Below are 27,589 nucleotides of genomic sequence, written 5' to 3'. Positions count from 1 at the left end.
AGCTGTGCTTGCTATTGGAAGTATTTAGATTAAGTAAGTCCTTTAGCGAATAAATAAAATGAGGGGAAAGGCATAGAAAGCAACCGTGGGTACCAGAGATACTGTGGGAGGAGGGTGGGACTCGGCAGATGGTGAGAGATAAGAAATCAGGAATGGCAAAAATAACAGAATATACAGGAAATAGGAAATGGAAAATTGATTGTTGACGATACAGTGTATTCTGGATGAGAAATCTCATTTTGTTTGCTGTGATGATGTATAGTGAATGAATGTAAATAAATAAATTTAAAGGAAAAAAAAAGGATGTGGAGAAAAGGAAACCCTTGTACACTGTTGGTGGGAATGAAAATTAGAACAACCACATGGAAAACAGTATGGAAGTTCCTCAAGAAATTAAAAATAAAACTGCCTTATGATGCAGCAGACCTTGGGTGTATATCCAAAGGAAATAAAATAGGTATGTTGAGGGACCAGCAGTTAGCGTAATGGCTATGTCGCTGGACTCCCATGTAGTTGACCGCAGTGTGAGTTCTGGACCCAGTGGCTTAAACTCAAGCCGGGCGCATGTGCGTGCATGCCCAAGATCCCAAGAGGAGAATGGAGGAGAAGGCATTGTGACATGGCCATCCACCCTGGGGGGTGATTTCTCGGTTTCTGTCTCTCTGTCTCTGTCTTTCTGGCGAGTGCACGCGCCCTATAGCAAAAAAAACAAGCAAGCAAACAAACAAACCTCTCCAAGAAAAAAAAGAGAAATGTATGTTGAAGAGATAACCTAGACTCTCATTTTCACTTTAATATTATTCATAGTAGCCAAGACAGAGAATTAATCTGTGTCTATCAATGGATGGATAAGGACAGTGTAGTGTGTGTGTATATATATACATATATATACATATATATACACACACAGGACAAAAAAATTTCTGGAGGAAAAATCACAAAAACTATTTTTCATGAAATATACACACTTAAATATACACACAAATATATACCCACATACACACACACACAGTAGGATAACATGAATGAACCTGGAGGACATTATGTGAAGTGAAGTAAGCCAGGCACAGAAGACATACATATGTGATGATCTTACGTAGAATCTTAAAAAAGTTGAACTTACTGAAATAGAATGATGATTAGTCATGAGTAGGAAGGGAATAAGAGATTGATCAAAGGGTACAAAATTTCAATTAGATAAAAGAGCTCTATTGTATAACATGGTGACTAAAATTAGTATAGTATTCTTGAATATCTCTCGAAGTAGTTTTTTTTTTTAATGTTTACTTATTTTATTCATAATAGAGAGCATGTGTGTGTGGGAGAGGGAGCGAGACAAACAAGCACCCTCATCAGGGTTGGATCATGCTGTGAGCTCCTTCCTCCAGCCCCTGTGCTTGTCTTGATCTTGGCCACACATACTTTAGCTCAGCATATTTCAGATCAGCCAGGCCAAGAATTCAAACCTGCAGGCAGCCATATGACTTCCAGTACTGTAGTTCAGTAAACTACAGATTGCACCACAGAGAGTAGCCCATATTTGTCAAATTAAAAAAAATATATATTTAATCCTTAATCCAGCCAGCAGATGGCATGGTGGTTAAGAGTGCTGGACTCCCACGTGGCTGACTGGTTTGAGTCCCAGGCCTGGTGGCTTCCTTTCTCACTTTCCCTATCTCTCTCTCTCTCACACACACACACACACGCGCACACACATGCACACGTACTCTGCCCCTTTCTGGTCAAATTAAAATAAAGTAATTATTAAAAAAAATTTTTGAAACAAGTTAATTTTTTTTTAAAAGGTTTTTGCCATATGGCATGTGTACTTGCCAGAGAGAAACAGGGAAAGTGAGAAATCACTCTTCCCCAGGGGGGATGGCCATGGTATAATCCCTTCTCCATTCTCCTTTTGGGATTTTGGGCTTGCGTACACATGTGCCTGGTGTGATTTTCAAGCTGCTGAGTCTGGCACTGAAACTGTGGTTGACAATGCAGGAATCCAGCACCTTAACCACCTGCCACCTGCTGGCCTCCAAGTTTTTGTTTTCGTTTTCATTTTTGTGTTTTTGCTACAGGGCGCATACATTCACTGGAGAGAGAGAGAGAAACCACCCCCTGTGAAGTTCCATAACACCCACTGATCTCAAGTTTTTTAAGGAAAAGTTTTTCAAGTTTTTGACAAGTTACTTAGTTTTAAATAACCAAATGAAACAGTGTATTTATTTTCATGATTGGTTCACAATTTGGCATCAGCTTGTTATCATATGGTAGACCTATAATAACTAGTTGAAGGACTATTAACTAGCCCAAGGATAACACTTTGAATAACACTGATGCTAATCTGTCAGAATTGAAGATGAGGAGCCAGATGGAGGCCTCGCAGTAAAATGCAATGCCCTGCAAGGCAGTCCCACAGGGCAAGGTTCCTTGTTTAAGTCCAGTGACCTTTGTGAGTGACCCAAGTGCAGGGTTAGCTAAGGGCTGGATGTGGATGACAGCATCAGGACCCTTTTGGAGGTACTGTTTTTCTGTCTTCCTTGCTCATGGAATAGATAAATAACCTCTTTAAAGCATCCAAGCTGGGCTATAGATACTCATAGGTACTGTGTGCCTGTCTTCTAACTCCTTTTGTGTGAGCTTTGTTTTCTTTTACTTACTTGCTCTTTTCTCTTTACTTAAACTAACTTTATGCATCAACACTTCCACAGTGTGTAACTCTATTTTATATCACAATTTAGACAGAATTATAAAGGAATTAAGTATTTTGCCTAAAGACACAAGCTGATAAATATTAGAACTCTTAACCATTATGCTAATATCTCTCAGTGTAGATGTTTATTGAGTGAATAATGATTGAGAAATTGAGAATCTGTTCAAAACCTATTACTGGTATCTTCAATTTCAGCATATGATATTATCGTGATATAATCATCACTTCATATTTGATAGTCAGATTTGTAAGTCCTTAATTGTCAGATCTGGAGTTGTAAAGCATGTTAGATCTTACATAAAGGTAAAAAATCACTGAAGTGTCTAACTTGGCTGACCAGATCCAGTACTTATTTTATTTAATCATTTAACTTTTTAGTGAAATACCTCTTTAAAAGTAATGTCCGTGTCAGTAGGTGGCACAGTGGTTAAGGCACTGGAATCCCACATGAAGTTCGAGTCCCAGACCTGATGGCTTGTTTTCTCCCTCTCTCTTTCTCTCTTTCTCTCTTCCTCCCTCCCTCCCTCCCTCCCTCCCTCCCTCCTTCTTGTCAAATTAAAAATAGTATTAATTTTGGGCTGGCAGGTGATGTGGTGGTTGAGGGCACTGGACTCCCATATGGCCAACTGCTATTTGAGTCCCAAGCCTGGCAGCTTGCTTTCTCACTTTCTCTCACTCCCACTCGATCCTTCTCTGGTCAGATTATAAAATAAATAACATAAAATAAAAATAAATCTTTAATAATAACAATAAATATTTTTAAAGTACTTTAATTTCTCATAATGAGCTTAACAAAAAAATCATATGATTGTTATTACTTGATGCAAAAAAAAGCATTTGACAAAATTCAGCACTCATTCTTGATAAAAACCCTCAACAAGTAGGAGTAGAGGGCAGTTAGTCCATCTTGATAAAGATCACTGCAAAAACCCCACAGCTAATAACATCATTTCTTAATGGCAAAAGACTGAATGTATCAGTCCTAAGATTTAGGAAGGCAAGGATGTCCATTCTCATTCCTATTATTAGCTATAGTGCCACAAGTACTAGTCAGTGCCATTGAATCAAGAAAAAAAAAATAAAAGTTATATAGTTTTGAAAAAAGAGAGCTCTTTCTATTTGCAGATGATATGAATATTTAGAAAATCCCAAAGATTTTATAAAATTAGAATTAATAAGGGAGTTTAACAAGGTCACAGAATAAAACCCAACAAACAAAAATCAGTTTCACTTATATATACTAATAATGAACATGTAGAGACCAAAATTTAAAACACAGTATCGTTTGTAGACCCTTGAAAAAAAAATACTTGTACATACATCAAATAATTGTATAGGATTTGTATACTGAATATTATGAAATGCAGATTAAAGAAATTAAGTAAATGGGGGGGGGGGCTGGCCAATTGGCATGGTGGTTAAGGGTGTTGGACTCCCACATGGCCAACTGTGGTTTGAGTCTTGGATCTGGCAGCTTCCTTTCTCTCTCTCTCTCTCTCTCTCTTACTCTATCCTTCTGGTCAAATTGAAAATAAGTAAATAAAGTTAAAGTAATTCTTCAAAAAGAAATTAAGTATGTGGAAGAGAGGCATGCTATGTTCATGGATTGGAAGCTCCAACATACTGGGTTGTCAGAATACTCACAATACATTTCTGCATAGAAAAACAGAAAAATACATCATGACCTTTCCAACAACCCGATAGTAAAATGGTCAGTTCTCTCTAAATGTATCTGTTTAATGCATTTCCTATTGAAATCCTACCATGATTTTTTTGTAGACGTAGACAAATTTATTTTTAAATGTTTGTAGAGGGCTAGCTGTATGGAGCAGTGGTAATGTGCTGCTCACGAGAAGTCAGATAACATGTGGCAACCATAGTTTGAATCACTGGCTCAGAAATCCTGAAACACATTAGGCACGTGCACAAGTGCCCAAGATCTAATGGACTGGTGGAAGGATATTTTGACAAGACCAGATCCTTTGGAAAGTGTTGACCTATTTCTTTCTCTTTTTCTCTCTAGCAGTTCTCTCCAGAATAACTAAAATAGACTCTTAAATAGCTAACACTAACTTGCCAAAAAACAAAAAAAAAAAAAAAGAAGAAAATAGAATTGCTTCACCTAATATGAAAGCTTATGGCACAGTAGTCTTCAAAAAGTTTATGGAAAATGCATTCTTTGTAAAAGTATGCATGGATTTCATTTTTTTTTGGGGGGGGGCACCAAAATGAATTCATACTAGTTTGTTATAGCATGTCTGAACAGGATCTAGTTTAAAATGCTAAGAAACATAAGACATCAATTTGAGAAGAATGTTTTTTTCAGATCACAACAAATTCTGCCAAACTTGAAGCATGTGGCACAAACCATTACGCTAACTGTTGGTTCCCAAAGGACAGTTTTTGAAAGTTTCAATAGGTATCCATTTTTACAGTCTTAATTAAGCTCCTCTTTTTTTCAGTCTTAAAAAAAGGGTACCTATTTTTCTTCAGTTAATATTAAAAAGACTGCATTGATGGTTAAATTCCCAGCACCCTCAGTTCTTTAGGAATTGATCAAATGGCTAGGCTCATTGATTGCGAAAGTATCTTGAACTCAATGAAACTTACGTTGAGAAATAAAATTTGTATTTTTTATTTTTATCTTAATTTTCTACAGACTTTTTGTGTATGTGTTTGCAGATAGGTGAATGTTGAAACTAGAGTTGTTTTTATAGTCCCTAAGCTTCCTTCCCATGTGACAGAAGGTAGACCTTTTATAGATACTGAGATTATGGTGCAGGCTTCAGGAGGGTATATGTCTCTAGGATATTAGGTGAAGGGACAGCAAAGCTATGGGTTTTGAAAAAATTACCTTCAGTGATTAATCAGATTACCAGAAATTTGCCCAGGAATTATCTTTTTGTTAAGAGTGAGGAGTGGTTGTCATGCCTTAGTTTTTTGGCCTGTGTTAGGATATTTTCAGAGTGTTCTCTTTCCACAATGTAATTAAATTAGAAATCAGTGAATAAGGCAGTTATGAAAATTTCATAGTTATGAAAGCTTTAAAACACATTTATTCATGGCATCAAAATAATCCTAATGGAAATTAAGAACACCCAGAAGTAAATAGTAGGAAAAAATTACATGCTTGGAACTTATAAAATGCAGTTAAAATGGTCTTTAATGAGGAAAGGTAGCAATATAGAGATAAACACATCACACAATACTAGGAATTTTTTAAAGCCTGTTAATTTAAATAGAACCCACATTTAAAAACATTACAGTATCAGTTAATTTTTACTGCATAATAAGCCACTCCAAAATGAAAAGACTAAAAACAGTAGTCATTATTTAGCTGACATTTTATGAGCTGGCAGAGTGTTTTTCACCTGGGTCAGTTCAGCTGCTTTGAGCTTGGCTCTTGTGTTGTCTGTGGACACTTGGTGGGTGGATTGGTAACTGATCTAAGATATTAGGTTGGTGCTTGCATTGTTGATATTTGACATTTTATATTGGATACATTTTTAAATAAATGTGATCATATTATAGATCATTTTAATGCACAATTTCTTGAATTAGGTCTTTGCTAATGACTTGTTATTACTTGGTGTTTATTTTATATGTGTTTTAGACTGTGGAAATGATGTTAGAGAAAAAGCTAATTTGAGCAGTTTTCTTATTCGAGTTCAAAATGGATTATAAAGCAGCAGAGGTAGCTCAGGACATCAACAATGCAATGGCCCAGGAACTGCTAGTGAATGTACTATGCAGTGGTGATTAAAGAAATTTTGAAAAGAAGACAAGAACCTTGAAGATGAGGAATGTAGTGGCTGGCCATGAGAAGTTGACAATGACCAATTGAGAGCAATCCATCAAAGCTGATCCTTTTTCTGCTACATGAGAAGTTGCCAAAGAACTTGTCTTTGACCATTCTGTGGTCTTTCAGCATTTGAAGCAAATTGGAAAGGTTAAAAAGCTCAAGAGCTGATTGAAAATTTAAAAAAAAAGAAAATCATTGTTTTGAAGTGTCATCTTCACTTATTATATGCAGCAACAGTGAACCATTTCTCAATTGGATTGTGACATGCAACAAAAAGTGGATTTTATCTAATACCTGGTGATGACCAGCTCCGTGGTTGGACTGAAAAGAAGCTCCAAAGCACTTCTCAAAGCCTGACTTACACCAAAAAAGGTCATGGTCACTGTTTGGTGGAGCCTGACTCACTACAACTTTCTGAATCCTGGCAAAACCATCACATATGACAAGTATGCCCAGGAAATCGATGAGATGCAATGAAAACTGCAACACAGCTGGCATGGGTCAACAGAAAGGGTCCAATTCTTCTCTGTGACAATGCCCAAACCACATGTTGCACAAACAATGCTTCAAAAGGTGAACAAATTTGGCTTCAAAGTTCTGCCTTATCTGTCATATTTACCTGATCTCTCACCACTGACTACCACTTCTTCAATCATCTTAACAACTTTTTACAGGACTAAAACCACTTACACAGTCAGCAAAATACAGAATATGCTTTCCAAGAGTTTGTCAGATTCCCAAGCATGGATTTTTACGCTACCAGAATAAACTATTTCTCATTCACAAAGATGTGTTGATTGTAATGGTTCCTATTTTGATTAATAAAGATATCTTTGAACCTAGTTATGATTTAAAATTCACAGTCCGGGGCCATCAGATGGTGTGGTTAAGGTGCTGGCTTCCTGTGGCTGACCATGGTTTGAGTATTGGACTCAGTGTTTTCAATATCACGCAGGGCGTGTGGGCATGCCCGAATCCCAAGAAGAGAATGGAGGAGAAAAGATTGTGGCATGGCCATCCCCCCTGGGGGGTGGTTTTCTCACTTTCTCACTGTCTTTCTCTGTTGAATGCACAGGACCTATGGCAGAAAAGGAAAGTAGAAATTAGCTGTCCCATTGCTTCAGTGACATTTGGAGTAGGTTGTGACTACATTTATCTGTTGGATAAAAAGAGTAGAAATGAAAAGTTTGGGACAACCAGGTGGCATTGTGGTTAAGGGTGTTGGAGCACATATGACTGACTGCACAGTTCAAGTCCTGGACCCAGTAGCTTGAAACACAAGCCAGGCTCATGTGTGTGCATGCCCAAGATTAAAATTCATGGTCCAAAACAGCAATTACTTTTGTACCAACCTAATAGTTTCTGATGTCTGGCTATTGGCAGGGACTGTGGTTGTCTTCCACACAGTGTCTTTGTTGGCTCATTGTTGTTCACATGACAATTTCAGGGGAAAAAAAGCAGCAAGAGACCATGCCCAAATTGTGTGAACACCCACCCACCTACCTACCTACCTAGCTACCTACCTACCTACCTTTCTCTCTCTCTCTTTCTTTCTAAGAGAGACTTTTTGCTATAGAGTGTGTGCACTCACCAGAGAGACAAAGAGAGACCAACAGAAAGAAGTCATTCCCTGGGGGGATGGCCATGCCATAATCCCTTCTCCATTTTCCTCTCACGATCTTTGGCACACAGGCACATGTGCCTGGTGTGAGTTTCAAGCCACTGGGTCTGGAACTCAGACTGTGGTTGGCCATATGGGATGTAACTATTACACCATCTGCTGGTCCTGTGTGAGCACTTTTTGCATCTGCTTGCTTAATGTCCCATTGCCAAAGCAGTCACCCTACTGTGTCTAGAATCTGTATAGGACTCTGGAATACCTCGAGGCAAGGATATGGGAGGGCAAATTATTGCCACTTTTGCCATCAAACTAGCACTTTTTGAATACAAACAATTTTAAGGCAATAAATTGGAAAATTCAGGTCAAGTGGGCAGTTTACTAGCAGAAAAAAATAAAAATTGATCTCTCTTGAGAAGATATGAAATACCTGAATAGATTTAAACACAGTTATAGAAATTAATACCAGTAGCTAAAAATTTAACTTCTACCCTTCCTGTAAAAGAAAAGATAGTCTCACAACTGAAACTCCAGCAGTCATTGAAGGAACAAATCATTACAGCCTTATTAAATGATTTCAGAGATGGTAAAGAGGTAAAGGTAAAGCTCATTTTATGAAGCTAGCAAAACTTATGACTTCAAGCACAAGACAAAGACAATCTGAGAAAAGATGTTTACCAACCAGTTTTACTTAGGAATACAGGATATGAAAAGTCCTAAATAAAATATTTGTAAATTGAGTCCAGTAATAAATGCTTTTAAAACAATATTCTTTTTTTTTTTTGGAGGTTTTTGCTATAGGGCGCGTGCGCTTGCCAGGCAGACAGAGACAGAAAGCAAGAAATCACTCCCCCGGGGGGATGGCCAAGCTGCAATCCCTTCTCCTCTCGGGATCTTGGGCACACAAGCACACACACCCAGCGTGAGTTTTAAGCCACCGGGTCCGAGACGTGAACTGCAGTCGACTACATGGGAGTCCAGCGACACGGCCATTACGCTAACTGCTGGTCCCTAAAACAATATTCTAAGAAAGGTTTATCCCAGGGTTTGCTGTGATAATTCAGTGTTAGACAATCAGTTTACCACATTTACAGATAACAGGGGGAAATGTTATGTCCATTTCAGTAGGTGTAAAAGAAACATAATTTGAAAAATTAGCCACTCATTCATGGTTTGAAAAGAAGAAAAAAAACTTAAAGGAGCTTCCTTAACAGATAAAGGGTATCTACCAAAAAAGACAGCACATCACATGTAATGATAAAATACTATGCCCAGAATGGGGAATTCTGTATATGTAGGCTTTATTTTTATTATTATTATTATTATTTTTTGGAGAGGTTTTAGCTATAAGGTATGTGCGCTCGCCAGAAAGAGAGATACAAGAGAGGCAGAAAGCGAGAAATCACCCCCTGGGGGGATGGCCACACCACAGTCCCTTCTCCTTCATTCTCCTTTTGGGATCTTGGGCACGCATGCACAGGTGCCTGGCTTGAGTTTAAGCCACTGGATCCGGGACGCGAACTGCAATTGACTACATGGGAGTCCAGCAACATAGCCATTATGCCAACTGCTGGTTCCCTAGGCTTTAGTTGTATATATACTTTTTGTTGCTTCTGTGTCTAAAACATCTGGAGGAGGAGGAATGATAGGAATGAGATTTCTAAAAACACCTGTGGAAACTTTGGGCTCTAGAAAAGTTAGAGAAAAACAGATCAGGGTTAGAGTTAAACTTTGTTAGTTTTAAAATGGATTAAATCTGAGAGGTATTTAAAATTACCATATTATATAATACATTTTAAAAACTATCTGTTATAAACCACAGAATGGAATGCATAGGTTTAAAAAGTTTTTTGAAACAGTTTCATAGATTGAAATTTAAAGTTATAATAATGGTAAGAAAAACAAAGAAACACCATCTACCCCTGACTCGCTCAGCTTCCTTGATTGTTACCATTTTTTCATATTTGCTTTATTTATTTTTTTAAAGAGGTTTTTGCCTTAGGGGGTATGTGCTCCTGAAGAGAGAGACAGAAACAGTGAGAGGATAAGTGAGAAATTAGCCCCCGGGGGAATGGTCCTGTGGCAATCTCTTCTCTGTTCTCCCAGGATCTTGGGCATGCATGCACATGTGCCCAGCATGATTTTCAAGCCACTAGATTCAGGACTTGAACTGCAGTTGACCATGTTGAAGTCCAGCAACATTACCACTGTGTCATCTGCTGATCCTGCGTTATTCTTTTTTTAAAGTTACATATTTGTGTTTTGTTCTTGAATGATTCAAATTGCAAGCACAGAACCATTGCTCTTAATGTATCAGTTCATATTTCATAAAAATAGATACTTAAGAGTACAGACCTGTTTTTTGTGAAAGGGCGGATCTGGATTTGTCTGACTTTTGTCCGGTTATTTATTTAGATTAGGAATACCATACTAGTGATGTTGTTTACTCACTGTACCAGAGCAAGAGCCATATAATGTTGATTCGTATTTTTCTGGTGGTGATACCTTTGGTCATTTAGCCAAGAAAACTGTTGTTTTCACAGTGTAAATAAATCAGTTTTCTTTGGGAAGCCACCTGAGACTGTGTAAAGTATCAGTGCTAGATTTAATTGTGAGGTGCTTTAATTTAAATACAATTTGCATTTAGTTCTTTGAGTAATTAAAAGTACAGGCACCAGTAGACTTCCTTATACACAGGACAAAAATTGCTGTTGTTCAGATAAGCCAGCAAGATGGATATATATGTATGTATTTCTAGTTCTGATTTCTATTTGATCTGAATTTTAACATCAACATTAATGCCTTTAACTTTATGTTATAATCAAATACTTCTATAAATATTATATTGAACATGAAAAGTGTACCTTTTCAAATTTTAAGTTGAAAAGAATAGAAATCTTTTTTTTTTTTTTTTTTTTTAATGTATTTCTGCTGAGAGAGAAACAGGCACCCTATAGGGTCTTCATACTGTGATCCACCTCCGTTCTCAGCTGGCCCAGGTCATGGGCATGTCCACACATCCAGTGTACATAGGGAGGTCCTTAGTTGTGAACCCAGGACCTTTCCCATATGGATCCAGTTGTGTTAACCACTGCAGTACCACATAACCCAGTCAGTGTTTGCTCTAATTTTGTATAATACTATAGATACACTTAAAACCTAGAGAAAATTGGCTATTTACTCCAAGTTACAAATTGTGTGAAATGGCACAGGTTACCATTACACACTATTAAAGTCCCATAAAATGTAGAAATATGTTTGCTAATAAAGAATCCTTGTTTGGGACCAGCAGTTAGCGTAATGGCTATGTCGCCGGACTCCCATGTAGTTGACCATGGTTCGAGTCCCAGACCCAGTGGCTTAAACTCCGCCGGGTGCATGTGCGTGCGTGCTCATGATCCTGAGAGGAGAACAGAGGAGAAGGGATTGCGGCGTGGCCATCCCCCCTAGGGGATGATTTCTCACTTTCTGTCTGTCTCTCTCTGTCTTTCTGGCGAGCACACGCGCCATATAGCAAAAACCTCTTAAAAAAATAAAAAAGAAAGAAAAAAAGCCCTTATAGTAAGAGTTTACATTTGAGATGATGACAAATAGGTGATATGGGTGTTAATGAATTCTTATTTCCTGTACCCTCATCAAGCATGTGTAGACCTTAATATTTTAACATTGAGATCTTATCTTTAATCTGGGTTCTTACATTTTTTCCGGCAACCATTAGCAATAAGTAAGTGAAAATTGGCATACTAGTTGAAGTATATTTACTAAATTTTTACAGTTTATTACATCCCCCAATGTTTTTTTCAGAGATTTTTACTATAGGGTGTGTGTGTGCTCACCAGAGAGAGAGATAGAAAGTGAGAAATCACCTCCCTCTCAAGGGGGATGACCACATCACAATCGCTTCTCCATTCTCCTCTCAAGATTGTGGGCATTCATACACATGCACCTGGCATGAATTTCAAGCTGCTGAGTCTGGGATTTGAAATGCTGTAGGCCATGTGGGAGTTCAGCAGTGTAATTGCTATGCCATCTTCTGGTCCTAACATCTCCATATTTAAATCTTCACTAAAGATCAGTTGGTACTGAGTATTGTTTGTATATGTCAAAGTTGGACTGTAAACCAGCTAATATTTTTTCCCAGTCCAGAATGTGACCTTGTCATTGGTTTGCAGTATGTACATTTAATTCATGTTATCTGTATGTAGAGATTATTTGTCTCACAGTTATCTAACGAAGTTGAAATAATTTTAATGGATTTTTACTAATGGCAGCCTTCATGACTTCTTTTTTTTAAAAAAGATTTATTTAATTTTATTTATCATCCTTTTTTTTTTTTTTTTTTAATAATTTGCTAAAAGGCACATTTCCTTGATAGGGTAACAGAGAGAGAATGGAAGTGAGAAAGCAAGCTGCCAGGTCTGGAACTCAAACCACAGCTGGCTATGTTGGGAGTTCACTACCCCAATCACCACACCGCCTGCTGGCCCTAGCCTTCATGACTTTTACTAAGTGTTTATTGGTTGCCTTTCAGAATAAAAGAGATGAACATTTATTGAAAAAGAGAAATGTTCCCCAAGAAGAAAGCTTAGAAGATTCAGATGTTGATGCTGATTTTAAAGCAGTAAGTTACCTTGTTTTTATAGAGTCCTTAAAATAAATTTTTATAGTAACAAGGAGAACTTAAATTTTAATATAAGACTAATTTTATGATGGTAATTAAGTTACATTAACTTTAGCAGATAGACTCTTCAGTGAATGTAATTTCGCTAATAAACTCCACTGAACTGTGTTTTCTTTTTTTTCTTTTTAAGCAAAATGTAACGTTAGAAGCTATATTGCAGGTATGTTATTAATTTAATATTCTCATTTTAAAGTATTTGAAATTGATTTTTCTTTTAATTTTTGAAATTTGCATTTGGTATTTCAGAATGCGACAAGTGATAACCCAGTGGTCCAGTTGAGTGCTGTTCAAGCAGCAAGGTAAATACTAATTTGTCCAGAGAGAAAATTTTGTCATACCTTAGGTATCATAGCTGATAGGCTAGGAAGAATACATTATTATTTCTGTTCAAATGTGAAAATTATAGCGATTAATTTCTTACATCTCTTTTTTCTAGAAAACTATTATCCAGTGACAGAAACCCGCCAATTGATGACCTAATAAAATCTGGCATTTTACCAATTCTAGTCAAATGTCTAGAAAGGGATGATAAGTAAGTATGGATTTGACTGTATTCATATTTTTTCAGTTAACTTAAAATTTTGAGTTATTACTTAACCAGTAGGTTAAACTAGTGTTACATTTATGTTTTTCAATTGTCATGCAATTTTGAATTCTGTGACCATATTAGTTAGACCTAAAGTACTTCCTTTTTTAATTTCTGAAGTATGTATTGGGTTGTTGGAAAAGTAATGATGTATTTTTGCTTAGAAAAACATAGAAAAAAATTCGTCATGACTTTTCCAATAACCCAGTATTTCCTTAGGAAATACTGAACTCCTGTCTATTGCATGTTCTAACTTATCTTGAATATTTACAGTCTTTGTTAGGTTTTTTTATTAGTAATATTTTAAAACAACCCAAATAGTATTTGAGTCACCCTTTGCTTATGAGTCTATATATAGATTATCCTCATGACTAAGTCAACATGAATGGTTTCCAGAATTCAGTGACTTTCTTACCTTGGGAATATTCCAGCTGATCACTGATCCTCTGGATAGACTTTAACAGACCTCTAGCCATGATTAGTTGTCCAGCATCATACTTTTTGTTTTATAGCAAATGAAGAATAAGGGGGCAGATTATACTTACCCAGAAGAGGAAAGGAAAGATACTACTTAACTTTGAGACACTGGCCACATTTCCATTTATGTTTAGAGTTAACTCAGTGCTGTCTTAAACTTCACCGATTTGAATTTACTGGGGAAAGTTAGTTTGAACTTTGAAATACTTTAAAACAAATGGTGTTGGGACCAGCAGGTGGTGTGGTCATTAAGCTGCTGGACACTCCTGCATGGCCGACCACGGTTCGAGCCCCAAACCTGGTGGCTTGTTTTCTCACTTTCCCTCTCTCTCTTTCTCTCTCTGTGCCTCTTCTAGTCAAGTTAAAATAAATGAATGAATATATAAAATTAAATAATTCTTTTTAAAAATGGTGGTTTTGCATTTAAGAGCATTTAGACTGGAATTTGATATATTTTGCTAAGTGTTGTCCAAGGAATTTTCAGTTGACTAGATAAGAATAGTGGTGTATGAATATTGCTTCTAAGGGTTTTTAATATTTAAAAATACCTTCAGCTTTCTTTGTGAACTACAGTCCTCCTCACCTCCCACTCCCAAGCCCTGGATACTTTTTTATTCTGTCATATGTATTTCTATAATAAGATTTATTTTAAGTAAAAGTAAGTTTTATTTCAGCTGTTTAAAAAATAAATTCTACCCCTCCTTTTTTAGGGGGTCTTTTTTTTTTTTTTTTTTTTTGGAGAGGTTTTTCATTATAGGGCGCGTGCGCTCACCAGACAGACAGAGAGGGACATAGAGACAGAAAGCGAGAAATCACCCCCCAGGGGGGATGGTCATGCCGCAATCCCTTCTCCTCTGTTCTCCTCTCGGGATCTTGGGCACGCACGCACACGCGCCCGGCGTGAGTTTTAAGCCGCCGGGTCCGGGATGTGAACCGCGGTCGACTACGTGGGAGTCCAGCGACATAGCCATTACGCTAACTGCTGGTTCCCATAGGGGCTCCTTTTCTGTTCTTCGTCTGCTTTTCTTTCCTTTTTCTTTCCAGACTTTGGCGTAGAGTCAGTTGTGTGGATGTGTCTGTGGGACAGCATATATACAAAACGTATTCTAAAACACAGTGATACATCTCTTAACAAGTATATTGTCTAAGAAACTAATTGTTTAGCAATTTCATTATTACACAAAATCAGAGTGAACTTATATAAACCTAGACAGGATAGCTCTCTAAACTGCTAGGTTATATGGTATAGCCTATTAAAATAAAGGACTATCTTCATATATGAGCTCATTTGATTGAAATGGTATTAATACTGTATATACAGCTCAATTAATATTTTTAAAATACTGACCTGTGTAACTACCCACCAAAGCAAGGACAGAAAATTGTCAGTGATTTGGATCTGACTTTATGGATTTCTCATGGGAAGTTGTGTTACAGTGCAAAAGACTATAGACTTTGGAGCTAAGCAGTACCTGGTTTAAATACAGGCTTTGCTGTTTATGAAAACCCATGTGGTTTTTGAACTTCAGATACCTCATCTTTAAGAATTAAGTGGTTGTGAGGAATGGAAAAAAAATACACACATACACATCTAACACACTATCAGGTTTAAATGTCTATTTTTTACTTATTGGGGTAATCTAGTTTTTCTGTTTCTTCTCTCTTTCTCGTTTGTTTTAAAACATTTATATCTATTTATTTGTTATAATTTTCAAGGGGCTGGGGCTGGGATTCTGACCACAGTTGGCCATGTGGGAATCCAGTGCATTAACCATCTTGCCACCTCCTGGCCCTGTCTCTTTTTTCTTTTTTCACATGACAGATTGGAAAACTTTCCTCAGCTTTGTAGTTTTATTTTTTATGACTTTCCACTTTCTCTTTTAAGGTTTCCATTTCCATTTCAGTGTTTCACCAGACCAACTAACCTGCTTAATAACGTTCTCCTCCCAATTTGGGACAACATATATAGTCTTGCCATCTTTGATCTTCTCTTTTTGTCTGCCTCTTGATGCCTTCTTATTTACTGCCTCTGTCAGAATTCATCGTGTAGTTCTATCTGCTACTTCATTTTCTTAAATCTGTTTAAGTTAGTAGTAGGGTATATTTTCTACCCCTATTGCTTGCTATATTATATATCTGACATTTATTATTCTTAAAACCTTTCCCTTCTTGAATCTATTTTAACCTTTTGATACTGACATCTTAGCTTTCTTCAGTGTTGACAGACTTTTTTCCTAATCCTCTGACCTTTAGTTAATCTTAGTTTTTGCTGACTACATCTCCTCATACTTGGTATTCTACTTCAGGGGGTTTATATTTTTTAATTTATTCTCTTAACTTAATGTAAATAATTTTCTTTTAGCAAGTCTTTCTTAAATGTCTTTTTATATTTTTTGAGTGAGATTTTTGCCATAGGGCCCGTGCACTTGCTAGAGAGGCAGAGACACACAAAACAAGAAATCACCTCCCAGGGAGGATGGTCACACCACAATTCCTTCTCCTCCATTCTCTTCTTGAATCTAGTGTCCTAACCATCACGCCACCTGCTGGCCCCCTTAAATGTCTTTTAACAAGTTTCTATCAGCTTTTTACCTTTTTAATCTATCCTACATACCATTAACTCCAACATTATTTCCTTTTCTCTCCTTTTCAGTAGCAACCTATAATTAGAATGTCTATAGAATATCAAGTTCAAAAACTTTTTCTTTTTTGTTTTTAATTGCATCAGAAAGAGAATATACATACCCCTCAAGAGGCATGGTCATACACCACAGTCTGTCTTTATCCAGTTGTTCATCCTGTCAGGACTTAGGGCCCACGCACACATGCCTGATAGATTTTTCAAGGCTTTGGGGCCAGAATTCAAACCAAGACTGGAATTCAGATCATGGTCTGCCATGTGGGATCCAGCTCCCAGAGCATAGTGCTTAATCTCTGTGCTATGGGGCCAGATTTCTTCCTCTTTTTAAGTTTATTTTTTTCTTCTTAAGTTTACCTATTTTTTCCATGCATGAGAGACTCAGAGCAACAGGACGGCACCCCCAACTAGGCCTTCACACTGCGGTCCACCACTATTTTCAGCCAGCCCCAGATAATGGACTGCATGTACCCAGCATATTCTGGGAGGTCTCCAGATGTGAACTCAGGACTTGCCCATGTGGTTCAACCTTCCAGAGCTTTATGCTTCCTCTGGATCACTATCAGCCCAAATTCCAAGTTCTGAAGCCTGGAATTTAGATACATTCTTCACTTTGACCCTCACCTACCGACACATTCACATGTTTTATTATATTTTGCTTTAGCTCTGTTGATCTGTTCCTTGTTATCCATATTCATATTCTTATTTTAAAAAAATAATTATTTAATTTTATTTATTTATTTATTTTTAATTTGACCAGAGAGAGAGAAAAAGTGAGAAAGCAAGCCACCAGGTCCAGGACTCGAACCACAGTTGGCCATGTGAGAGTCTAGCACACCACCTGCCAGCCCCACGTATTCATATTCTTATATGTCAGGATTATTCTACATATGATAACCTTTTAAATAATTTCTGTCAGTGCCTGCCTTTTAAAATTTATCTTTGAAAAGCTAGTTTGTTTTTCATTTTATTTACAAGGTCTTCCAGCATAAAGAAAAAAATTATAATGATTCTATCTTTTCAGCAAAATTATGCAGCCTCATAATATTTCCAATGTGTGCTTAAAGCTGATGGTATAGTACAGTTATATGGGGGTCCCAGCTTTAAGACAACTTAGAGGCTATACCAGTGATTCACATGAGATGATAAGGCCCTCAGCACAGTAATACCTGTAAATTTAAGAAATATTTGGGAGGTGAAATTGACAATGACTTTTTGGTGTGGCATATGTTGGAGAGGAAGGAATCATGGTAAATATGACTGATAAATGTTGCAGCTACAGCGAACATAAGCAAGTTTATAGTGATTGACTTTGGGAGGCAGTGAAATATTCAGGTAGGTGTCTGGCAAGCAATTGGCTATAACAAGGTGAAATTCAAGGATAAAGTAAGGGATAATCATTGGGTATGAGAGTTACAATCTTAAATGATAGGTGCTTATTTAAAATGAGTTTTAATTTTTTTTCTTTTTTTTGGTTATAGTCCTTCATTACAATTTGAAGCTGCTTGGGCGCTAACTAATATAGCATCAGGAACTTCTGCACAGACTCAAGCTGTCGTACAGTCTAGTAAGTCATTTAAATTCTTTACTCTCTGACTTTTTTTGTAATATGGCAAGAAGATGGCTTTTGTAATAAAGACTGAATTTTTATCTTGAAGAATTCTTAAGCTAATGAATTTTCTAAGTTAATTTTTGATGAACGATAGCTTTCTTACAGGTTATCAATCTTCTTCTTTCTTTTTTTTAAATGAGAGAATGTGTGAACACACAGGAGAAGAGATGGGGGGTTATTTTTTGACAGGTTTTCGCTTTTGTAGTCCTCTACCCCAGCCTCCCAGTTAGTTAGGATTTCAGGTGTGCGACCTCACCAGACCTTTTTAAGTTGGTCTAGGATCTAATTCCAGGCTTTCCATGTGGTCCCTACCACTTGCACCGCCACATCTAGGTCATGTCACTAAATAATTTTAACTGTGGGAACTAAAAATGGAGTAGGATAATTTTACCTTGGTGTAGAACCATCTTCTAATAACAGGATTTTTAATTTCAAATATTTTCTTTTTTTTTTTTTGTTATCCATATTCATATTCTTATTTTAAAAAAATAATTATTTAATTTTATTTATTTATTTATTTTTAATTTGACCAGAGAGAGAGAAAAAGTGAGAAAGCAAGCCACCAGGTCCAGGACTCGAACCACAGTTGGCCATGTGAGAGTCTAGCACACCACCTGCCAGCCCCACGTATTCATATTCTTATATGTCAGGATTATTCTACATATGATAACCTTTTAAATAATTTCTGTCAGTGCCTGCCTTTTAAAATTTATCTTTGAAAAGCTAGTTTGTTTTTCATTTTATTTACAAGGTCTTCCAGCATAAAGAAAAAAATTATAATGATTCTATCTTTTCAGCAAAATTATGCAGCCTCATAATATTTCCAATGTGTGCTTAAAGCTGATGGTATAGTACAGTTATATGGGGGTCCCAGCTTTAAGACAACTTAGAGGCTATACCAGTGATTCACATGAGATGATAAGGCCCTCAGCACAGTAATACCTGTAAATTTAAGAAATATTTGGGAGGTGAAATTGACAATGACTTTTTGGTGTGGCATATGTTGGAGAGGAAGGAATCATGGTAAATATGACTGATAAATGTTGCAGCTACAGCGAACATAAGCAAGTTTATAGTGATTGACTTTGGGAGGCAGTGAAATATTCAGGTAGGTGTCTGGCAAGCAATTGGCTATAACAAGGTGAAATTCAAGGATAAAGTAAGGGATAATCATTGGGTATGAGAGTTACAATCTTAAATGATAGGTGCTTATTTAAAATGAGTTTTAATTTTTTTTCTTTTTTTTGGTTATAGTCCTTCATTACAATTTGAAGCTGCTTGGGCGCTAACTAATATAGCATCAGGAACTTCTGCACAGACTCAAGCTGTCGTACAGTCTAGTAAGTCATTTAAATTCTTTACTCTCTGACTTTTTTTGTAATATGGCAAGAAGATGGCTTTTGTAATAAAGACTGAATTTTTATCTTGAAGAATTCTTAAGCTAATGAATTTTCTAAGTTAATTTTTGATGAACGATAGCTTTCTTACAGGTTATCAATCTTCTTCTTTCTTTTTTTTAAATGAGAGAATGTGTGAACACACAGGAGAAGAGATGGGGGGTTATTTTTTGACAGGTTTTCGCTTTTGTAGTCCTCTACCCCAGCCTCCCAGTTAGTTAGGATTTCAGGTGTGCGACCTCACCAGACCTTTTTAAGTTGGTCTAGGATCTAATTCCAGGCTTTCCATGTGGTCCCTACCACTTGCACCGCCACATCTAGGTCATGTCACTAAATAATTTTAACTGTGGGAACTAAAAATGGAGTAGGATAATTTTACCTTGGTGTAGAACCATCTTCTAATAACAGGATTTTTAATTTCAAATATTTTCTTTTTTTTTTTTTTCTCCCGCTATAGGGCGCGTGTGCTCGCCAGGCAGACAAAGACATAGAGACAGAAAGCGAGAAATCTCCCCTCTGGGGGGATGGTCACGCCGCAATCCCTTCTCCTCCATTCTCCTCTCGGGATCTTGGGCACGCACGCACATGGGCCTGGCGTGAGTTTTTTAAGCCACTGGGTCCGGGACGCCATCCAGGGTCAACTATGTGGGAGTCCAGCGACATAGCAATTATGCTAACTGCTGGTTCCCTAATTTCAAATATTTTCAAGATGCAGAGCAATTTATGTCTTTTAGCTTTTTGTTTTGATTTGTTTATCTTAAGGCGTGTGTGTGACCAAAACTGACGTAAGCTCTTAGAGAAAAGGCTAATTATCACCATATACATAGTTTCTTACAGTGTGAGACACTTGGCTGACATTAGGTGGCAGTCAAGGTGATTTTAAGTGGTATACTAGCAATATAGAAAGAAGTTACATTGAATCCTGTAGTAAGCATACTGTTCTCTCAGTTCTTTCTCAGATATTTTCATAAGTAATCTTAAGGGGAAAGTTTCTGTTAGGTTTTAATTATAACTAAAAAGGAATAGGTCTTATACTGGAGCTTTGAGTAGATACTGGTACGTAATTTTTTTTTTTTTTTTGGAGAGATTTTCACTGTAGGGCGCGTGCGCTCGCCAGACAGACAGAGAGAGACATAGAGACAGAAAGCGAGAAATCACCCCCCAGGGGGGATGGTCACGCCGCAATCCCTTCTCCTCCATTCTCCTCTCGGGATCTTGGGCATGCACGCACACGCGCCCGGCGTGAGTTTTAAGCCACCGGGTCCGGGACACGAACCGCGGTCGACTACGTGAGAGTCCAGCGACATAGCCATTACGCTAACTGCTGGTTCCCGATACTGGTACATAATTTAATAATGTTCCCGTTTTCATTATTTATTTCTTGATTATCTTCTATTTATGGTAAATGATATTGATCTTCTGTTTACAGAAGTGAAAAGGAAAACTAGTTAAAAATGTGAGTCCAAAAAAAGAGTCAGTTGAAGCCCTCATACACGGTTGGTGGGAATGTAAAATGGTACACCCACTGCACCAGCAGATGACATAATGATACGTTCTTGTAATCCCACGTAGTCGACTGCTGTTTGAGTCCTGGACCCAGTGGCTTGAAACTCATACTGGTAGTGTGTGTGTGTTGGGGGGGTGCCCAAAATCCCTAGAGGAGAGTGGAGGAAAAGAGATTGCAGTGTGGCTATCCCCGCTGCGGGGTGATTTCCTACTTTCTCTCTCTGGCAAGTGCACACACCCTATAGTAAAAATCCCTTTCAAAAAAAAAAAAGGTACAGCCACTTTAGAAAACAGTTTTTCAAAAGGTTAAATAAAGAGCTACCATATGATCCAGCAGTTTCACTCTTACTAATTGAAACCAAGAGGTACATAAAGACTTGTACATAAATGTTTACAGCAGTGTTATTCATTTTAAAAAAATAACAGTGCTCATTAACTAATGAGTGGATAAGTAAAATGTGTTATACAGTAAATACTATTCAGCAATTTAAAAAAAGAATAAAATACGGGACCAGCAGTTAGCGTAATGACTATGTCGCTGGACTCCCACGTAGTTGACCATGGTTCGTGTCCCGGACCTGGTGGCTTAAAGCTCACGCTGGGCGCGTGTGCGTGCGTGCCCAAGATCCCGAGGGGAGAATGGAGGAGAAGGGATTGTGGCGTGGCCCTCCCCTCTGGGGGGTGATTTCTTGCTTTCTGTTTCTCTGTCTGTCTCTGTCTGTCTGGCGAGTGTACACTCCCTATAGCAAAAAACCTCTCCAAAAAAAAATTTTAAATACTAGCATCCACTACAACATGAATGAACCTCAAAAATTTTGTTAGGTGAAAGAAGCCGACACACACACAGTTATATACAGGGTAATTTAATTTATATGAATTGTCAAGAATAGGCAATTCTATAGACAGAAATAACCTTTATTTCATCATATTATTATAATTGTTCTGTTTTGTTATTGTTAATCTCTATTGTGCCTAGTTTATAAATTGAATTTTATTATAGGTATGTAGGTGTAGGAAAAAGCATAGCATATGTTGTTTTGTACTGTCTATCTGTTGGGAATAGGTAGAACAAAGTCACTGTAGATAAGGGGGGCCTGCCGTAATAATAGCAAGCATTAGATACTGTCCTTGGGTGTGTTAGTCAAATATTACTAGGAGAAAATACTAAAATGATTATTTTTAGGGTAAAGGTATTTGCCACTTTTTTTTAAAAGGCAGAGTCTCACTATGTTACAATCCTAGTATTGGTACATGCCAGCATACCCAGTCAGCTTTTTGGATAGGCCAGAAATTCAGTTCCTGCCTCCTGTAGCCTTTGCCTGCTGAGTAGCAGTGTCTCATCACGTGCTTGGTGGCTAGGCCTATTTGCCATTTAATCATCCAGTGAACTGTAATTGGGCAACTACAATGTACCATGCTCTTGTGTGTTTTATCTGTTTATTCAGACTGAAATCTATAACCTCTTCAGCATTTTGCCAGAATAAAATGTTAGTTTTTCTTTATCACAGATGCAGTACCTCTTTTTTTGAGACTTCTTCATTCACCACATCAGAATGTTTGCGAACAAGCTGTATGGGCTTTGGGAAACATTATAGGTAAGTCACATTTACATTTGAAAAGGCTCCAATTAAGAAGCTTACTTAATTTTTTTCCTACATTGGCATAGCCATTGCACACTATGTTTCCTCTGAATTTAATGTGGGTTGACTATCTGCTTGCTTCACAAATACTAACTTAGAGTGGTAATCTTTGAAAAGGATATACAATTTGCTATAACCATTGTTAGGATTAAATTCATGTTTTTCAAATCAAAAGCTGGAGAAACAGCAGCACTTGATGCTTTTGACTAATGGTGAGGAAACATAGAACATCAGTGTCCCAACATGAGCCATTGCATACATTTCAGACTTCCCCATCCTGAATGTAATTTTTTTTTTAAATACAATTTTCATTTCTGTAGGTGATGGTCCTCAATGTAGAGATTATGTCATATCACTGGGAGTTGTCAAACCTCTTCTGTCCTTCATCAATCCCTCCATTCCCATCACCTTCCTTCGGAACGTCACATGGGTCATTGTCAATCTCTGCAGGAATAAGGACCCCCCACCGCCTATGGAGACAGTTCAGGAGGTAAATGAAGAATTGTAAAGGCCCGATGGTATATTTTCCCTATGTTTATACTTTAGGTATTCATGCACAGGGAATAAAATAGCACATATACTGTTTTTAATGTAGGTGTGAGATTTTTTTCAACTTATGTATTAATTATATTTAGTTACTCCTGTAAAATAAAAATGGAGTGTCTTATGTTATCTGAAAGACTGTCAGTCCATCCTAATGATGATTTTTAAAATGACTATTTTCATAATGAGAAAACTAATAAACTTAAAAATTCAAACAAATTTAAAAATTTCAAAGTTTTATTACTGTATTAATATTGCTGATTTTATGCTAAAAAGAGATTGCCTCAGATAAAACTAGTGTACTTGTATGCAGATACTCTTGAGTGAATTGAGTGAATTTGCACTAAATATACTTGGGTTTTTTTTTTGGAGAGGTTTTTGGTATAGGGCTCATGTGCTGGCCAGACAGACAGAGAGACAAGGGAGAGAGAAAGCAAGAAATCACCCCCCAGGAGGGATGGCCATGCCACAATCCCTTCTCCTTTCTCCTCTCGGGATCTTGAGCATGCACACACACGTGCCTGGCGTGAGTTTAAGCTCCCCGGTCCGGGACACGAACTGCAGTCGACTACGTGGGAGTCCAGTGACGTAGCCATTACGCTAACTGCTGATCCCAGTATACTTGATTTTTGACAAAATTAATATTCTTAAAGTGTGATATACTTTGTGCTAAATCTACTAATGAAAACAAAGTAAAAAACTTATATTTACCTTGTGTATTTTCCGTTTTTGAAAATCCTGTGTAATTTTACCAACTTGCCTGTGTAGAACACTATTTACTGTGTATCCTTGTAGTGTACATTTTTGGCCAGCATCTGCTAACCTATTGTTACGCAGAAGTGCCTAGTATGGTTCTTACCACCCTCTGCTCTCTTTGAGATTTTAAAAAGAGATCTCTAAGGCCTGACTCCAACACACAAAGCTTTATACTTTGTTTCTGTTATTACTTTTCTTGACTAAAGTGGAAGTCAAAAAATTTCAATTGATTCAAGTAGTTTATTAAATAAAATCTAATTTTTATTTTAAGCAGATAAGTGAGACAATAATAGCATTTTAAATATAGCTTTTCTTACAGAGCTATAACTGTATACTTGTGTCCCCATTCTTTCCACTTGAAACCATTTATCATAAAGAAGGTTATTAAAAACAAATGTTTTTCCCTTAAGATATATTATTCTCTACCCAATTTATTTGGACATTTGAAATATGCTTTTATGGGCCAGCAGGTGATGTGGAGGTTAAGGCACTGGATCCTCTGTTCCAGCTGCACAGTTTGAGTCCTGGACCAGTGGCTTGAAAATCATACTAGGTGCATGTATATGTGTGCCCAAAATCCTGAGAGGAAACTAGAGGAGGAAGGATTACTGTGTGGCCACCCTCCTGTGCCAGGGGTTTAGGGGGTGGTGATTTCTTACTTCCTCCACCCTCTGTCAGTCTCTGATGAGTGCATGCACATGTACCCTATAGCAAAAAAATATAAATATGCTTTCAGTTTTTCAGACTGAATTTATCAGGTTTTAATTTTTGTAAAAGAAAACAAATTTATTATTGTCTTCTGTCCTAAAAACGGTATTTACTGCTTTTTTGTTTCTCAGTCGTGTATTTTTACAAAGACATATTCATCAGCTTTAGTGTTACTTATTGTTTATCTTTTTTCCTCAGATTTTACCAGCTTTATGTGTCCTCATATACCATACAGACATAAATGTAAGTAAAGTAGAAGTTTGGATGTGGAGTTTTGTTCTTGACAGGATTGGTAGGATTTTAAAATCATGTTCACGTGTTTTTTATTGCCTTGTTAGGTTTTCATATTGTATATGTAGTTATCAGATACAGGACTAAGATTTGTTTAAAGGTTTATAGCTTAAATCATCTAGACAGCAAAAATACTAATTTTGGATAAATTATCATATATATACTATAGTTTATTTGTGTTATTACTAAGGGATATTAAAGTATGAATATTTTAAAGTAATAAGATTTTTTAAAGCATCTTTCTATTTTTTATGTTATTGATTCTTACAATAGGTAGATGAGATATTATCATCCCCATTTTCTAGAATAACAAGAAACCAATAAGCCACAGGGAGAGATTAAGTGACGTCTCTAAAGTTGCAGAACTGGTAAGGGTCAGAGTCAGTATTCACACTGAGGTCTTCTAACAACAGGTCTTGAGTATTTCCTATAAAACTATGCTGCCTCCCAGACTAGGACCTTTTCTAGATATAATATTGAAGAATATAGAATATAGTTTTAAAGGCAATGGCATTGTTTATTGATTTTCATTACATGATATTTAATGAAATGTGTTTTGTGTATATTCTGGTAAATTTGATACTTTCAGGCAATTTGAAATTCCTTCTAAATGCAGCAGAGTTAATTGTGATTTTTCCATGGAGTAAAACAGTAGGACATTTCTGTGAGTCAGCATTGGTCTAGTTTCTAGTGTTCCAACTAAGATCTTTTTCTGATGTGTTGTGTGTTGTATTTTTATAATCCTATTTTTGTTTGCATGTACATGCATACACAATTTATCACTGAGATGAAGAAAATACATCTTTGTGGTATTCCACACAAGGCAATGTAGTTAATATATAAAAATTGAATCATTTTTCTTCCTCATTTTAGGACTGTAAGCTCTTAAGTTTGAATCCTTTAAAGATCTCTAAAATCACTTTTTATTTATTACATATTAGCCTGAGATGTCATTAAAATGAAGTAAACATGGGGCCAGCGGATGGCATGGTAATTAAGACTGGGCTCCCACATGGCCGATCAGAGTTTGAGTCCTGGACCTGGTGGCTTACTTTCTCTCTTTTTCTCTATCTTTCTCTCTCTTTCTGTTTCTCTCTGGTAAGCTCATGTGCCCTACAGCAAATTAAAAGATAATAGCAAATAAAATTAAATAAATAATTATCTTTTAATTAAGTAAAGCTATTTGTTTATATACTGATCTATTTTCAAAATGGATAGGAAGTGACTAAACAACAGACATATAATAAGTATCTTGAAAGGAAGGCAGAAGTAAAATTATGCAGAAGTTTAATTGTTGATGTTGAATGCTCGGTTTAATTCTAAGATTTCTGATAGCCCAAATTAAAAGGAAAAGAAGCAGAATATTTATTTTTATCGGTACCGTCTCTTAGATCATTATAGAATTAGTTAGAGGCAAATAAAATCTTCTACCATCTATTGGTTGTGTTTATGTGAAATCTAGGTGTGTGGGAATGGTAAAGTATTATAGCTGGAGGTATATTTGTCAAGTTTACAAACATAGATTGTTCTCTCAGAGCCAGAATTGTGCCATGAATTATAGGCTCAAAGATAAAGAAGACATTGAAACCATCATGTCCACTAAGACTTCAACATTAAGACAAATAAAAAGAGTAAGAAGAATAAATTTTTTATGTCAAAAATTTGCTATGCTAGGAATCATTTCCGGCCGTGTCGGTGGGCTGAATTGAAGTGCTGCCGCGGAAAGATGGAGATGATCCTGGAATAGCAGCGGCAGTATCATGAGGAGAAGGAGTGGCTCATGGACATCATGGCCACCCACGGAGATGCTCACGAAGAAGTCCATGCTCCAAGACCAGATCAATTCTGACCATCGCACTCAGGCCATGCAGGATAGGTACATGGAGGTCAGTGGGAACCTGAAGGATCTGTATGACGATAAGGATGGGTTACGAAAGGAGCTCAGTGCCATCTCAGGACCCAACGAGTTTGCTGAATCCTACAATAGACTCAAGCAGATAAAGGAATTCCACTGGAAGCACCCAAACGAGATCTGTGTGCCCATGTCAGTGGAGTTTGAGGAGCTTCTGAAAGCTCGAGAGAATCCCAGTGAAGAGGCACAAAACTTGGTGGAGTTCACAGACGAAGAGGGATACGGACGTTACCTCGACCTCCACGACTGTTACCTCAAGTACATTAACCTGAAGGCATCTGAGAAGCTGGATTATCTCACATACCTATCCGTCTTTGACCAATTATTTGACATTCCTAAAGAAAGGAAGAACGCAGAGTATAAGAGGTACTTGGAGATGCTGCTCGAGTACCTCCAGGACTATATGGACAGAGTGAAGCCCCTACAAGATCAGAATGAGCTTTTTGGGAAGATTCAGACTGAGTTTGAGAAAAAGTAGGGGAATGGTACCTTTCCTGGATGGCTGAAAGAGACGAGCAGTGAGTGCCCTGACCCACGCTGGAGCCCATCTCGACCTCTCTGCTTTCTCATCCTGGGAGGAGTTGGCCTCCCTGGGTCTGGACAGATTGAAATCTGCACTCTTAGTTTTAGGCCTAAAATGTGGCGGGACCCTGGAAGAGCGAGCCCAGCGGCTATTCAGCACCAAAGGAAAGTCTCTGGAGTCACTTGA

General features: G+C 37.3%; 1 protein-coding gene and 1 pseudogene across 1 annotated transcript in view; both read left to right on the top strand.

The window, feature by feature from the left end:
• Positions 1-27,589, top strand: part of KPNA3 (karyopherin subunit alpha 3) — a 60,120-nt gene that overhangs the window by 10,051 nt on the left and 22,480 nt on the right. The window contains exons 2-9 of the mRNA XM_006140531.3: positions 12,665-12,754; positions 12,945-12,974; positions 13,061-13,113; positions 13,251-13,346; positions 17,997-18,082; positions 22,539-22,625; positions 22,991-23,160; positions 24,876-24,920. Coding sequence (XP_006140593.1) covers positions 12,665-12,754; positions 12,945-12,974; positions 13,061-13,113; positions 13,251-13,346; positions 17,997-18,082; positions 22,539-22,625; positions 22,991-23,160; positions 24,876-24,920 — 657 coding nt within the window. The remainder of the gene's footprint in view (positions 1-12,664; positions 12,755-12,944; positions 12,975-13,060; positions 13,114-13,250; positions 13,347-17,996; positions 18,083-22,538; positions 22,626-22,990; positions 23,161-24,875; positions 24,921-27,589) is intronic.
• The window catches only part of LOC102481452 (splicing factor 3A subunit 3-like), a 4,863-nt pseudogene continuing 3,953 nt past the window's right edge, over positions 26,680-27,589 (top strand).

This window comes from Tupaia chinensis, unplaced genomic scaffold, assembly GCF_000334495.1.
Source record: "Tupaia chinensis unplaced genomic scaffold, TupChi_1.0 Scaffold000037_20, whole genome shotgun sequence".
Taxonomy (NCBI): Eukaryota; Metazoa; Chordata; class Mammalia; order Scandentia; family Tupaiidae; genus Tupaia; species Tupaia belangeri.
Note: the sequence above shows the minus strand (reverse complement) of the source record. Positions and strands in the feature narration are given on the sequence as shown.